This window comes from Ceratotherium simum, chromosome 3, assembly GCF_057802395.1.
Source record: "Ceratotherium simum simum isolate JZ-2026a chromosome 3, ASM5780239v1, whole genome shotgun sequence".
NCBI classification, from domain to species: Eukaryota; Metazoa; Chordata; class Mammalia; order Perissodactyla; family Rhinocerotidae; genus Ceratotherium; species Ceratotherium simum.
In genome coordinates, this window is record NC_141902.1 from 41,260,511 (window position 1) to 41,277,150 (window position 16,640).

Sequence of the window (16,640 nt, forward strand, 5' to 3'; positions counted from 1 at the left end):
TAAGTGCGTGCGCTCCACTGCCGGCGGCCCGGGTTCGGATCCCGGGTACGCACCGAGGCACCACTCCTCCAGCCATGCTGAGGCCGCATCCCACATACAGCAACTAGAAGGATGTGCAGCTATGACAGACAACTATGTACTGGGGCTTTGGGGGAAAAATAAATAAATAAAATCTTAAAAAAAAAAAAAAAAAAAAAAGAGGTTGGGTACCAATTTTGGAGAGCCAGCCAAGAGTCTTGTGCCCACGGCTGGACAGCCCCAGTAGTTGGTGGTCCCCAGCAGCTGCCCAGGTGTCTTTTCCCGGGGAACTTCCCCTGCCACTCTCCCCTTCCCGCTGGTGTCAGCGGCCCTCAGCACAATGCTCGCTTGGAGTGAAGAAACACAATGGACCTCAGTCTACTTTCAGTTTTGCAGTTCCAGATGAGTTACCACAACACATGTGGTCGTGAATCTTCTGTCTCTCCATTTGCATTTTGTGTGACTGGAAAGGAAGGACCCTCGTTTGGGAGAGATCTAGGGAATTAATGGACTTCTCCAACTGATTTTGTCCAGCAGGAGTCAGATTTTGTCTTTGTGTGGGTGCATTTGTCTTGTGTGTGAGTCAGCTATGGGATGAATGCAGCCCCCTGGGATGCATACTCCAAAACTGGATTGCTTTTAGTTATGAACCTATGAAACATAAAAAGATGATTTTCCTTTGTAGTGTTGTCTGGCCCCAATACTCCTTAGGCTCTGGAGAAAAGTGGCCTGTTAATGGATCTGTAAGTCATCTTGCAACTGGAGTCATTCTGTAACAGAGAAGGGAAAGGGGATGAAATTCTGTATGTGCAGGCTTTTTTGCTATTGCACCAAAATGAGTCAGCATAAAAGAGGTGTAATTTGATGGTTCAAAGGGCTGAGAAGCCCAAGCCAGTTCTGCTGGACTCCAAGGACACAATGGAGGATGATGAAATTTTGATCAATGCTTTAAATCCCCCCATAGTACCCCCAGCTCTCCTGCTGACCCCTGTGCCACCTCCTTTTCAGCTGGCACCCCCTCCACTGGTTTCCACTCCACAACTGGCAGACCCCTCGCCAACTCTCCAACCCACCCCCATATGGGGAGCAGGGTGCAGGAGCCACCCTGCTAATAGTTGAGGGAAGCCAGGATATGGTCTGTCCTTCCCATATCCGGCAGGGTGTGCAACTTGGCCTGCTCCTCAAGCAGGGCAGTTTCCGCCCCGCCAGTTCCCAATTGGAGGACTGAATGCTAAGGGACACGTGGCAGGCATGATATGGGTGCATTCCCCCCTCTCTACTTCAGATCTTTTTAATTGGAAGAACAATTCACCCTATAGGGAGGACCCCAATCGTACGACTGAGTTATTCTCCTCCATCTTTTGACATATCATCCCACTTGGGCTGACATCCAAGTCTTAATGAGTATTTTACTCATGGCCGAGGAATGCCATATGGTTACTGAAAAGGCATAGGAGGAAGCCCATAGGCTCCATCTTGAGGATAGGAACTGGCCTGATTCTTCTGAGGCTGTCCCCACAGTTGAACCAAACTGGGATACAAATGAGGGGGAATGCCCTGCCTAGAACACTACAGGAATTGCATTCTGATAGGATTAAGAAAAGGAGAATGCCCACCCCGAGGGAAAGAGCAGTGCACACTGCAAGAAAGAAGGACATTGGAAGAAGGATTGTCCCAAGTTGCAGAAGATGGCGAAAGAAGGTAAGACTCCCTTAACCCAGATGGTGGAAATAGAGGGGGGAGATACAGATGAAGAATGAAGAGGCTTAGGGGCTCTGCTTAGACTGGAGCAACCTATCGTTATGTGCCCACAGGAGCCCCAAGTTCAAATGACAGTGGGGAACAAGTTTAAGTGACTTTCTCGTCGATACGGGGGCGACCTACTCTGTTAACACACATTTATCCCCCAACTCAAAAGAACTATGTTGGGGCCGGCCCGGTGGTGCAAGCGGCTAAGTGTGCGCGCTCCGCTGCGGCGGCCCAGGGTTCGCCGGTTCGGATCCCGGGCGCACACCGACACACTGCTTGGCAAGCCATGCTGTGGTGGCTCCCATATAAAGTGGAGGAAGATGGGCATGGATGTTAGCCCACGGCCAGTATTCCTCAGCAAAAAAAGAGGAGGATTGGCAGATGTTAGCACAGGGCTGATCTCCTCACAAAAAAAAAAAAAAAAAAAAACTACGGTTGTTACTGGAGTGTCAGGGGAGGCGATGACCCCTCCCACACCCCCCACTTTTTCTTTTACAACCCTTGGACTACCATCTTGGAAACACAAACCCGAGGCACAGCTTCCTATACATGCCTGAATGCCCCGTTCCTTTTCTGGGTCAGGATTTACTCACCAGGCTAAAGGCCCAAGTCATTTTTTCCCCTGGACACTTAGAAGTGGAGGTTCCACAAGAGGGTGCCTGCACCTTTCAGATGCTACTGTTGCAGCCCAATGATGGATCTCATTCTGAGATACCCGAAGAGGTTCTGGATAGGGATGGGTTGAAGCTTTCGCTTCCAGAACTGGGAGGGCTGCCAAAATGACCAAGGCTTTGCTAAAGGAGATCATTTCCAGGTGCAGACTCTGTCAATCCAGAGTGACAATGGAACCCCGTTTGTCTCCTATATAACCCAGGAGGTATCAAGAGCCTTGGGGAGCACTTGGAAACTCCACGCCTCATGGCAGCCCCAGTCAATGGGGAAGACTGAAAACATGTACCATACTTTAAGGACAGTTGTCAAAATTTGTTGGGAAACTAATTTAACCTGAGACAAGGTGCCCTCTGCCCTGTTGAGGATCCATGTAGCCTCCTGAAGTAGGCTTCAATCGAGTCCCTTTGAAATGATGTATGGGAAACCATTCTTGGCTTCACCAACAGGGGGAGACTGTGCACAACAGAGGGAAATAGCAATCAGGCAGCCCTTGAAATTTTTAAATGAAATTCTAACTTCTCCTGAGTTTGCCTCTCACAGGTCCCCATTTCCATCAGATTTCCACTCCACCACAACCAGGTTCTCCTTTAGTCTTGGAAGAAGCATGCACCAGAGACTCAACTAGCCCCCAAGTGAACCAGGCCTTATGAAGTCCTCCTGACCACCCATTCATCAGTCAAATTCGCTGGAGTCAAGTTGTGGATTCATCGCACCCGAGTGAAGCTCGCCCCGTCAACAACCAGAGCACCCAGAAGCTGAAAAGGGAAAAAACTGGTCTTGTGAGCTGCTGAAGACCTTAAGCTGCTCTTCTGGGTTAAGACAGTCCACACCAATCAGTCAGATAAGTAATTGGGTTCTTCAGATAAGAATTGGGTTCTTCACTAGTGCACACTTCAGTAATTATAACTAATGAAACTGCTTTTGCTATCGCAGCCCAACAAGGGGCCTTGGATTCCCTGGCTAGAGTGGTTCTGGATAATCGTATGGCCCTTGACTATTTGTTGGTGGAACAAGGTGAGGTATGTGTGGTTGCTAATACTCTGCACTGCGCTTACATCAACACCTCGGGAAAAGTAGAAAAACACTTAGATAAAATCTGGGAACAAGCACCCTGGTTACAAGTCCAGGCTGATAGGCCAGAGATTAGAGATTGGTTTTCTGGGTTATTCTCCTTAGACTCTACAAGGAATTTATATTTTCTGGTGTTGTCATCAAATGTGGAATAAAGTGCTGTTCTATGACTATAGATAAAGGCCCTCAAATAACGATAATGCAAAATATAAACCTGGTACCTGAGAGTATTTTCAACCTCAGGTTGAAAAATTTCATTCCTCAGTTTCCCCATTTTCACCCCCTTTCAGCAGGAAGTAGCCAGGATGATTGATGCCCAGCTTCCTACAAGAATGAGGAAGGGAAAAAGACAGTGGGGCTTGAAGCTGGGTACCTGAGGGTAACTGTAAATATTCAATAAGAACATAGTTACCTTTTGACCTTGTTCCTAACACAGACACTGGTGGAAAGAAGTTAATCTTGTTAATTTGCTGTTTTTTTGTTTAACCTGAGGGGTCGTGACTCAAAGGTCAAAAGGATTTATGAGTTTGTTTTGCAAAAGAAAAAGAATGCCTTCAAGGAAGTTACCAATCACCAAATAACTAGCCTCCAGATATAGTTGACACCCAGAAGTTTGATTGTCCAAGGGCTTACCTGGAGTGAAAGAAATAGGGATTTCCCCTTTGTTTTTCCAAAACTCCTCCTCCCAAGCTCCTTAGCTCTATAAAACTCCCTGCTTTGTTCTTTTGTTAAGGTGGATTTGAGAGAACCTAACCCTTGCCTTTTCGTTTTGGCCAATTCAAATAAACCTTTATCCATCTCCAAGCACTGGTGTCTCAATGATTGACTTATTTTGCATTGGGCACACGAACTTGAGACTAAGAGGTTCAGAGGTTTGGTATCATTCTCAGTGGGAACTAACTCTACATCGATGGAAAAAGCAGGTTGTCATTCTCTCCACATAACCAGAGTACAAATTGGTAACACTTTTCTGAAGGACAATTTATCAAAGCATTTAAGAAGATAAATTGTGCACCTCTTTGAACTGGAAATTCCACATATAAAGGTTTTATCTCAAGTAAATAATTGTACATATGTGAAATTATACACACACACACAGCATTTTTAGCACACTGCCAATAATAGCAAAAATTGGAATCAATCTAAATGTCTAATAAGAGTTTGGTTGAATAACTTATGGTACAGGCCATACAGTGAAATTCTACGCCACCATAAATAATAAGTATATCTATTATTAACAAGAAAGATGTCTATAATATATTATCAAGTGAAAAAAAGGATTATGAAACTGTTCATACAGGGAAAACACTTTATTACCCTACACCTTTGAAGAGAGGATTTGTATGGCTACCTGATCCAAGAATAAAAGCTAAATTTTCTGTTTATTAAAAAGGAAAGCCAAAATCTTGAAAAGTGTTGGTAATGTAGCAAAAAAGCAGAAGAGTCAGGCTGAAAATTCTTATATCAAGTCCCAATCCATAACTCAGCCAGCCACATTGTCACTATACATCTCAAGGGTGGGCAATTTTGCAAATAAATTTCATTGCCTTTTGAATAAAAATCTCTTCAATTTGAAAGATCATCTCTCCCTTGCATACTAAAAATACAAAGCACAGTATAGGACAGGAACAATAAACACCCCACTCAGAATGAGAACATTTATAGATTCTCACAACTCTCTCAAGTCTGCACAAAGTATATAAAATCTCGTGACTGACTGAGTTTTGGCAAGTAAATAAGTCAACAGAAAACACAACAATAATTTGAAAGTGATTAAAAAGATAAAATGATAAATACAAATGTAAACATCTTTATTTTACTTACTTCTCAAATATAAATGGGATGAAAAGTGATCAAGCTGATCAGGTACAGAAGATTTTGAGGATGGATTCAAAAGATTTTCCTTGCTCTTCAAAAAGAAATCTACTGTGTCCAGCTGACGATTTTCTATCCCAGCCTGAAATGGGAGAAAATCAAGAAAAAATTACAATAGGAAAAAAATCAGGATACAGATTTTAGAACAAAAAACTTTAGAACTTAATGTGCTGAGACTCAAGGAGACACAAGGCTATCTTTATCTTGCAAGGGTACCTGGGTTCTAGAGAGGATTCTGAAAATGACTAATCATGTGACCTGGGGCAAGTCTCCGTAACCTTTCCGAACATCAGTTTCTGCTTCAGTATTTCTACTGAAACAGGAGGTTAGACTAGAAAACTTCCAGCTCTACTGTTTTGTAATTCTAAAACCATTCAAAGCTAGGTACTTGGGGATCACCCTTATAGTTAAGTTATAGTCTATGTGAATTAAAATGTTAAAGCAATATGCTATAAAGTTAATTGAAAAGCAGGCTAAAAGCAGATTCCCATTTCTGACTAGGTATCTTGAGGAACCTCTCTATAAAAAATACTTAAAAATCACAGATTTATGGGCCGGCCCCGTGGCTTAGCGGTTAAGTGTGTGCGCTCCGCTGCTGGCAGCCCAGGTTCGGATCCCGGGAGTGCACCGACACACTGCTTCTCCGGCCATGCTGAGGCCTCGTCCCACATACAGCAACTAGAAGGATGTGCAACTAGGACATACAACTATCTACTGGGGCTCTGAGGAAAAAGAAAGAAATAAATAAAATTATAAAAAAAAAAAAATCACAGATTAAAAAAAAAAAATATGTGTATGTATCTTTAAATGCTCAGTTGAACTACAAAGAAAGTGAAAAAAATCCTCAGGAGATAAAAACAAGGAGGAGAAAGACAAATCCAGAAAAGTAACTGAGCTCTAAAGCCAACTGCTGCCTGAAAGCACCTGCATATCTCTGATGGCCTAAAGCAGGGGTTGGAAACCTAAGGCCCACCAATCAAATCCAGCCCTTGCCTGTTTTTTGTAAATAAAGTTTTATGGGAACACAGCCTCACCCATTCATTTACATATTGTCAATGGCTACAACAGCACATCTGATCAGTTGCAACAGAAACCACTTGGCGTGCAAAGCCTAAAATATTTACTATTTGGCCCTTTATAGAAAAAGTTCGCCACTCCTAGCCTAAAGCATTGTAAGAAGGATCTGGAGAACTTGTTAAAATATGGATTGCTGAGCCCTGCCCCCAGAGTTTCTGACTTCTAGGTCTGGGTTAGGCCCTGATATTTGCATTTCCTACAAATCCCCAGGTGATGGTGATGCTGCTGGCCTGGGGACCACACTTTGAGAACCAGTGGGCCAAAGCTCTGGGTGTTAACAGACCAGACAGGTTGGAGTGAGAGGTACTGGCGGAAGTTATGTATGGAGGAAGAAAAGAGAGGATAAACCTAGGGTCCACGCAAGGTGACACTCTGAAAAACGATGAACTAGAAAAATGACTGCCCCCAGAGGGAGACCATAAACAAATGCCTTTGCTCTGGGTGGTGGAAGGAAAAACTGAATTATGGACAGTTAAATAAGAGTACATTCTTGTTCTTAGGAAATACTTAGAGTGAAGAGTTATGAAGTTTGCAACTTTAAAGTAGTTCAGCAAAAATTAAAAGTACACACACAAAACAAACCTGGCAAATGTTAACAGTTGGCGAATGAGGCGAATGATAAATGGATGTTCATTTTACTATTTTTTGCAATTTTTCTGTAAATTTGAAAAACTGCAAAATAATACATTTAAAAACAATGACCAAACAGTGGGGCCGGCTCAGTGGTATAGTGGTTAAGTTTGTTCGCTCCGCTTAAGCAGCCCAGGGTTCGCAGGTTTAGATCCTGGGCACGGACCTATGCACCATTCATCAAGCCATGCTGTGGCAAGCATCCCATATACAAAGTAGAGGAGGATGGATACGGATGTTAGCCCAGGGCCGATCTTCCTCACCAAAAAAAGAAAAGAAAAGAAAAGAAACGAATCTAAATACATAACGATGTCTAATGTGGTTTAAAAAAAAACACAACAATAACACAAGTAGGGAAAGAGTAAATGAAGTTAAAGCATTCAATGGACTTGTATTATCCAGAAGAGTAAAGTTATTAACTTTGGATTGGATAATTCAAATATGTACATTATATTTCCCAGGATATCCTCTAAAAGAACATAACCTGAATATTTAATATCCAAACTAGTAGAGTGCACAGGAGCTTCTGGAACGCTAGTAATGTTTTATTTCTTGACCTGGGTGGTGGTGGTTACAAGAGTTTTTCCTTTGTAATTATTTGTTGAACTGTACATATATTCCATAGACTTTTTTATATATTTCACAATAAAAATAATACAACTGATTAATGTGGTTTATTACAGTAACAGATTAAAGGAGATGATTCATATAACAATCTCAACAGATTCAGAACAAGCATTCAATAAAATTCAATACCCATTCATGATAAAAACTCACACGTGGAAAAAAAGAACTTAATCTTATCAAGGTTTTTTTTTTTTTGGTGAGGAAGATTAGCCCTGAGCTAACATCTGTTGCCAATCCTCCTCTTCTCGCTGAGGAAGATTACCCCTGGGCTAACATCCGTGCCCATCTTCCTCTACTTTATATGTGGGACACCTGCCACAGCATGGCTTGATAAGCAGTGTGTAGGTCCACGCCCGGAATCCGAACCTGTGAACCCTGGGCCGCCAAAGCAGAGCATGCGAACTTAACCACTACGCCACAGGGCCAGCCCCATTATAAAGGTTTTCTTAATACACACACACACACACACACACACACACAACTCTATAGTGAGATATTATAAGTATTCTTTTTTAAAATCAGGAGTAAGAGAAGGATGCCACTTACTTTTTTACCTTACACCACGCATAAATATAGGTTCCAAATGAAAAAGGACTTAAATGTAAAAGTCCTCATTTTATAACTTAGGAAAAAATATACAGATATCTTTATGATCTCAGGGTAAGAGAAGTCAGAAATTACATGCTATAAAGGAAAAGACTGATTAAACTATACTAAAATTTAGAACTACATTAAAATTAGACATCCATGAAGACCATAAAAAGACAAGCCACAGATTAGAATATATTCACCACACTTTTAAGAAAGGATTGGTATCTAGAATATATCAAACACTAAAAACCACTAAGAAAAACACAAACACTCCGAGAGAAAAATGGGCAAAAGACTTGAACAGCCACTTTACGAAAGAAATTCAAATGTCATATATATGAATTTATATATACATTAACATATATTATAGTATGTATATATATATATTAAAAGATGCTCAACCTTAATCAGAGAAATGCAAATTAAAACCCATCATACCATCGGATTGGCAAAATTTTTAAAAATCTGGATATGCCAAGTGTTGGCAAGACATACAACAATGAGACCTCACAGACATTGCTGGTGAGCGCATAAAGTGATAAAACAACTTTGGAAAACTAGACTATTATCTAGAGAAGTTAAAGATGCACATGCCCTATGACCCAGCAATTCTACTAGCACCATAGAGAAACTCTTGCACCCGTGCTGCAGTAGATGTGTAAAAAACTGTTTACAGCAATGTTGTTTATAACTGGAAACAACCTAAAATTGGATAAATGAAGATATAATAATACAATGGGATATTACACAGGGGTGAAAGTGAATGAATTGTAGTTATATAAATTAACATGAATGAATCACAAAAAATCATGTTGAGTGAAAAAAAAAAAAAAAAGCAAGTCCCTAAAGAATACATATAGTGATTCCATTTTATACAAAATTCAACAATAGTCAAAACTAAATAGCATTATTTGGGGATACAATTATACAGAGTAAGATAAAGAAAAGCGAAGGAATGGTTAAAATTTTCAGAATGGTATTTAACTCTGAGGCTGGGAAGGTAAGGGAATAGGATGGGGAGGGGCACCCATTCAAAAATATCCTTAATAGTCTAGTTCTTGCCTGGAGAGTGGGTACATGAGCATTCGTTTCTTTATGATTGTTGTTGTTGTTATCACTTAAATCACACATGTTCACTCATTTGTATATCGGGTGAGACTAAGGTCAAAACAGTGCTATATATACCATGCAATCCTAATCAAACTCATACACACGCGTGCACACTGTATAAGGGCAGGGGCTGTGCAGTCACACTGCCTGGGTTCAAATCCTGGTGCTACCACCTACCATGCATGTATATCTGAATTAGATTTTCTAACCTCTCTGTGTTTCCTCATCTATAAAATGGGGATAATAACAGTACTTACCTATAGCGTTAATAAGAAGATTAATGAGACAATACCTGATTATTAACATTAATATTTAGGAAAAACAACTATCAGGAAATTATCCTAATAGTAAACATGAATACTTCTGGATAATAGATTTATAGGTGACAAATTTTCTTTTTCCCCATATTACTCAAATTTTCTACAACGATATTTTGTAGTATATAACAGTAAGTTTTTCAACAAACGGTGCTGGAACAACTGAATATCCACATGCAAATGAATGAAGTTGGATCCCTTCCTCATACCATATACAAAAAGTAATCAAAATGCATCATAGACCTAAATGCAATAGCCAAAACTATAAAATTCTTATAAATCAGATTAGGCAATAATTTCTTAGATATGACACCAAAAGTACAAGTGACAAGAAAAAAAAAAGGTAAGTTGACTTCATCAAAATTAAAAACTTCTGTTTCAAAGGACACCATCAAGAAGGTGAAAAGACAACCCACAGAACAAGAGAAAATATTTGCAAAATATCTCATGAGGGTAATCTCATGTGGGTCTAGTATCTAGAATACATAAAGCACTCTTAGAACTCAACAGTAAAGACAAATAATTCGATTTAAAAATGGAAAAAGGATTTAAACAGACATTTCTCCAAAGAGATATACAAATGGCCAATGAGCACATAAAAACATGTTCAACATCATTAATCATTAGGAAAATGCAAATAAAAACCATTTCATTTTGACTTCACAACTGCTAGGATGACTATAATAATACAGGTGGACAATAACAAGTTGGTAGGATGTGGAGCTATTGGAACCCTCATACATTGCTGGCGGGGATGTAAAATAGTGCAGCAGCTGTGGAAAACAGCTTGGTGGTTCTTCAAAAAGTTAAATGATCTAGTAATTCCACTGTTAGGTATATACCCAAGAGAAATGAAAACATATGGTGACACAAAGACTTGTACATCACTGTTCATAGCAAGAGTATTCATAATAGTTAAAAAGTGGAAACAACCCAAATATCCATCAGCTGACGAGTGGACAAAACAAAATGGGGTATATCCATTTAATGGAATATTATTCAGCCATAAAAAGGAATGAAGTATTGGGGCCGGCCCCATGGCGTAGTGGTTAAGTGCACGCACTCCGCTGCTGGCGGCCCGGGTTTGGATCCCAGGTGCGCACCAACACACTGCTTGTCAGGCCATGCTGTGGCGGGGGTCCCACGTGAAGTGGAGGAAGATCGGCATGGATGTTAGCTCAGGGCCAGTCTTCCTCAGCAAAAAGAGGAGGACTGGCATGGATGGTGGCTCAGGGCTGATCTTCCTCACCAAAAAAAAAAAAAAAAAAAGGAATGAAGTACTGATACTACAACATGGATGAACCTTGAAAACATGCTAAGTGAAAGAAGCCAGTCACAAAAGGTCACATATTTTATAATTCTATTTATATGAAATGTCCAGAATAAGCAAATCCAGAGACAGAAAGTAGATTAGTCTTTGGGACTTAGGGGCCAAGAGGAATAGGAAGTGATTACTAATGGGTACACAGTTTCTTTTTGGAGTGATGAAAGTATTCTGGAATTAGACAGTCATGATGGTTGTACAACTCCAAATATAGGTCTAGAAACCACTGATCATACACTTTATTTTTTTTATTTATTTATTTTTTTTAAAGATTTTATTTATTTATTTTTTCCCCCCAAAGCCCCAGTAGATAGTTGTGTGTCACAGCTGCACATCCTCTAGTTGCTGTATGTGGGACGCGGCCTCAGCATGGCCGGAGAAGCAGCGCGTCGGTGTGAGCCCGGGATCCGAACTCGGGTCGCCAGCAGTGGAGCGCGCTCACTTAACCACCAAGCCACGGGGCCGGCCCTGATCATACACTTTAGATGGGTGAATTTTACGGTATGTGACTATATCTCAATAAAGCTGTCATTAAAAAAACAAACTGCCACATAACATTATTAACTTCCAGTTTTTGACCTTTCAGGGGCTGTGTGGTATAGCAGAAAGTGCTCTGACTTTATTCTAGATCCTTTCTCCAACCATTCTGAGCCTAAGGTTTTTCACCTGTAAAATGAAATGAATAAAAACTATCCAATCCATCTCATGTGGTTATTTTAGGATGAAATTAGATAACGCATACAAAGAAGTGTTTGTGAACTATAAAATGCTATATAAATTCAGGTTATGTTGTTTCTATAGCTGGATTAGAAGAGTAAGGACTATAAGGTCGGAATAAAAGATCACTCCTGTTCAAGCTTTCCACAGCTTCCTTCCACTTCATTTAAACTCCTCAGCTTATTGTTGCCTCTATTTCTTGTAATTTTTTCTTTCTTAAATAGTGTATATTATAATCTTATATCTTTTTTGTGTGTGTGTGAGGAAGATCGGCCCTGAGCTAACATCTGCCAATCCTCCTCTTTTTGCTGAGGAAGACTGGCTGTGGGCTAACATCCATGCCCATCTTCCTCCACTTTATATGGGATGCCGCCACAGCTTGGCTTGCCAAGCGGTGCCTTGGTGCACGCCCGGGATCCGAACCAGTGAACCCCGGGCCGCCACAGCGGAGCGCACGCACTTAACCGCTTGCGCCACCGGGCCAGCCCCTAATCTTATTAACTTTTAAAGCCAAAAAGGATAAATTGCTAAGCAGAGTTAGGATAATGAAATAGCCAGAACTAAGCAACTGGATGAGTAAACACTATGGTTCTTTCTGCTGTTAGGTTAAATGAATTCTCCCAAATCTTCAGTCAAATAAGAGTACATGACAGAAAATATCAAGCAAAGCTCTGCAGACATTTAATTCTGTTACCTCTAGTGCATGTATGGGGATTGAGCACCTCCCCCAACCATTGAGATGGCAAAGAGAGTCCACAGTGCTGGCACTTCCATGGATCATTAGTCTGTTTAAAAACTCCTCTTGCGTCAAACCAAACAAAATCAGAGAAAGTCCATTTTCTATAGGAAAAATAAAAGTTGGTTTTAATAAATTATTAGGACTTAGGTTTTAACATTATGACAGGAATTAATTTCTAATTACTCAATACTTCAGCACTATAATTAGAAACACATTTATTAGACACAGGTACTATTATGACCTTAATTAATTCGTCATGATTTTTCAATGTTTTTAAAGGAGAGTTTTATTTTTAAACACTGACCACAAGGCAAATTCTCATGAGAACAATGCATCCTATGGAATAGCATTACATCTCTCTTTTCTACTTTGTATTATCTTGCACAAGCAATACCTGGAACCTTTAACTATTTACAGAGAAGTCACATTTCTGGTTTACCAAAATAAAACAACTAATAGCATGCTCTTGACACACAGAAATACATGATTATCAAAATTGGGGTACTGAAGAAGAAACACATGGTTAGTTCAATCACAACATTCAATAGCTTTATTGAATAGAGGTTATGGCATAAATGCTGAAAAGATGTGTATCTGAAATATCAAACCCAAACGCCTACAAAGACCAAGCAGGCAGTGAGAGAAGGGCAAGAAAAATCTAACCAGAAAGAAAACAGACCATCTAAGAGAACAAATTCAGCTCCAATCCATAAATTACTATGCAGGAATGCAGGTCCAGTGTTGCCAGATTTTGTAATTTTTCAGTAATAGCTGGAAATTCAGATTTTGTGTGAAATCCTCTAATTTTACATGTTTATAATAAATAAAATCTTTCTTAAGAGCCTATATAGTGTAAGCCAAACAAAATAAATCTGCAGTTCATACATGGCCCACAAGCAGCCAGCTTGCAACCTGTGCTTGTACAGACTGAGGTCAAGTGAAGACTCCCTCAGTTAAAATCAATCTTTATTACTCTTTAACTTTCTCTTAGTATCTTAGCATTCAGCTGAGCATAAATAACCTTAATTAAAAATCAAGCATATGAAACAAAGTTAACAAGAGTAACACCAAATTTCCTCCATAAAAGATTACCACTTAGGAGAGAGTAGGCACTAACACCACCAGGACAGCAGAAGTAAAGTACATTAAGAAAGTACACCTCTCAGCAATGGATTTCAACCTGATACAAGACATTCTTACCTGTCAAAACAAGGCACAGTTGCTGGTCTCCACTACGGTCTACAGGAATACACTTTTTGCCAAGGGGAAAACACTGCATGCCCTGGGTCTCCAAATCCCAAAGGACAATGGTGCAGCCCATCCTCTCCACTTCCCAAGTAAACAGTGCAGTGAATCCTGTCACAGACACACATTTAAGCTTGATGGGTTCCTCCTGTTCACTGATGTGCATTATTTTCCATGATCTTCTTGGATCACTGGTCTTGGTGTGATCTTTCTGTGGAAAATTATACTGGCTGCCCATTATGGCCTGTGGAATGAACGCCCAGCTTGGTACACTGGTACCATAGTTACCAGATTCAGGGGGCTCCAAGTGCAAAATATCCTGGAACCATGGAGCACAATGGGAAACCTCCAGTTTGGAACTCTTGATTGTTTCATTCAATGACGATAGCTGGGCTTTCCAAGACCTGGAAGATAGGGTAGAACTTACACCTGTTACAGTGAAAGGTACTAAGTAAAACACTAAACTAGGAAAAAGATGTACTTAAAAAAAAAAAGTCTCTACCACTGTGAAGAACTTTAGTGAGAAGGTACAGAGCAAGCATGACAAAAAAAGAAAATAATAAAGTAAATCCAAAAATGAGGTTTCTGTACCTATTGACTTGGAAAGAAAACTTGGTCAGTTTCATGTTGTAGTCAGAATTAGCAGGATCATCTTCATCTATCCCCTTAGGGCCTTCAATAGGAATGTCTTCTAGAGTTCTTTCACATAGTAGATGTCCTGGGTGCTGCCTACATTTTAAAATGACAGCCATGGTCAAAAAAATGATCAAACCCAAAATCCATTGTACTATTGCTCCTGTTAAAAATGGGGGGGGGGGGCAGGGAGAGGGAGGTATGTCACAGAGAATGAACAGTATAGACAATAAGTTTCCCTGAATGTGACTCCTCCTTACCTCCATTGCTTATGGCAGAGTGATAAAGTCAACCTTAAGAATCTGACCCATTTGTAATTATGCATGGTGATGGACGTTAATTAGATTTATTGTGGCGATCATTTCACAATATATACTTATACTGAATTACTATGTTATACATCTGAAACTAATATAATGTTATATGTAAATTATATCTCAATAAAAAAAAAGAATTTGACCCCTAAGGGCAGTTAGCTTTATAAAGAGATAAGAGCATTTATTGTCTACTATATTGCAGATGTTGTGCTAAAAACTTTATATAAACTATCTTATTTAAGCCTTTCAACAACCCTATGAGGTAAACACACTCCCATTTTATAGATACGGAAACTAATGCAGAGAAACAGTGCCGTTGAATTTGAACCAGGTCAATGTGATCATAATGCCCAGGTTTTTTTTTTTTTTTTTTTTTTTTTTTTAAAGATTTTATTTTTATTTATTTTTTCCCCCCAAAGCCCCAGTAGATAGTTGTGTGTCATAGCTGCACATCCTTCTAGTTGCTGTATGTGGGACGCGGCCTCAGCATGGCCGGAGAAGCAGCGCGCCAGTGCGAGCCCAGGATCCGAACCCGGGTCGCCAGCAGTGGAGCGCGCTCACTTAACCACTAAGCCACGGGGCCGGCCCGTGCCCAGGTTTTTTAATCACTCACTATACCACCACTACAAAGTAAGACTTAGGCTGAGACCAGGGGAATGCATGAGAACCAGGAAGGCAAAGTATGAATGCAGGTGTAGGTGGGAGAGCATACGCGGAAAGAGGGGTGTCACATCTGAGAAACACAAAGGTTAGGGGGGCTGGGCCGGCCCGTGGCTTAGCGGTTAAGTGCGCGCGCTCCGCTACTGGCGGCCCAGGTTCGGATCCCGGGCGTGCACCGACGCACCGCTTCTCTGGCCATGCTGAGGCCGCGTCCCACATACAGCAACTAGAAGGATGTGCAACTATGACATACAACTATCTACTGGGGCTTTGGGGAAGGAAAAAAGGAGGAGGACTGGCAATAGATGTTAGCTCAGAGCCGGTCTTCCTCAGCAAAAACAGAGGAGGATTAGCATGGATGTTAGCTCAGGGCTGATCTCCCTCACACACACAAATAAAAAGGTTAGGGGGGCTAAAGCATAGTGAATGAGAAGCAAGGTGGTGTGAGATAAGGCTGGAGAGTCTGGCAGGAGACAGATGGTGCAGGGCTTTATGGGATAATAAGGTCTTTTAGCTTTATTCTGGGGGAAAAAAAGGAAGCTAAATAAGGGTTTTTAAGCAGAAAAGCGATATGAGCAGATGCAGAAGGGTAGCTGGGGGGAGAAAGGGAGGCATTTAAACCCCCTGAGCACTTAGTTCAATTATTAACCATTAACTCTTTGAACAATCTGAAGGTAATATGTTGACATACATTTGTCAAAGAGATGACATAAATAAGTCAAAGAAGGCAGAGTGACAGTGAGAAAAAATGATTCATGGAGAAGGTAGTTCCCCCACCAACAAAAGGTAGATTCTCTGCCCCCAGATGTTCATACCTGGCTACACCTCTGATAAGATGTGCATTTTAACAATTACTCTGGCTATTCTATAGAGAATGGATTTGACGGGGTAAGAACAGACATGGGGAGATCAATCAGGAGATGGTTAAGCTAGTTCAGGTAAGCGATAATAGTGGCATGGATCACAGTGATGACAGAGGAGTTAAGAAAAAGTGGACAGACTCAAGAAACATTTAGGAGGTAGAATGGCTAGGACCTGGTGATTAACTGGATGTGGATCTAATACTTAAAAGAGGTTGGAGATATAGAAAAAAGAGGAAATGGAAAACAGTCCCTGAGAAGGAAGAAATGGGATCCAGAGCAAACAGAGGGATGGGACTTCACAGGAAGGAAGATAAAGACGGGTGCAGGAAAGTGGGTTTGTAATTTAATGTCAGAAACTGAGGGCGCTCCCATTAGATGGGTTCTACTTCTTTTATAAAGTAGGAG

General features: G+C 40.7%; 1 protein-coding gene across 6 annotated transcripts in view; it reads right to left on the minus strand.

Annotated features, from left to right (window-relative positions):
• Positions 1 to 16,640, minus strand: part of SPG11 (SPG11 vesicle trafficking associated, spatacsin) — an 87,957-nt gene that overhangs the window by 63,255 nt on the left and 8,062 nt on the right. For all 6 annotated transcript variants that reach the window (XM_087426540.1, XM_004421511.3, XM_087426529.1 and 3 more), the window contains 4 exons: positions 14,354 to 14,491; positions 13,718 to 14,166; positions 12,473 to 12,618; positions 5,335 to 5,467 (listed from right to left, as the gene is read on the minus strand). In XM_087426540.1, coding sequence (XP_087282666.1) covers positions 5,335 to 5,467; positions 12,473 to 12,618; positions 13,718 to 14,166; positions 14,354 to 14,491 — 866 coding nt within the window. The remainder of the gene's footprint in view (positions 1 to 5,334; positions 5,468 to 12,472; positions 12,619 to 13,717; positions 14,167 to 14,353; positions 14,492 to 16,640) is intronic.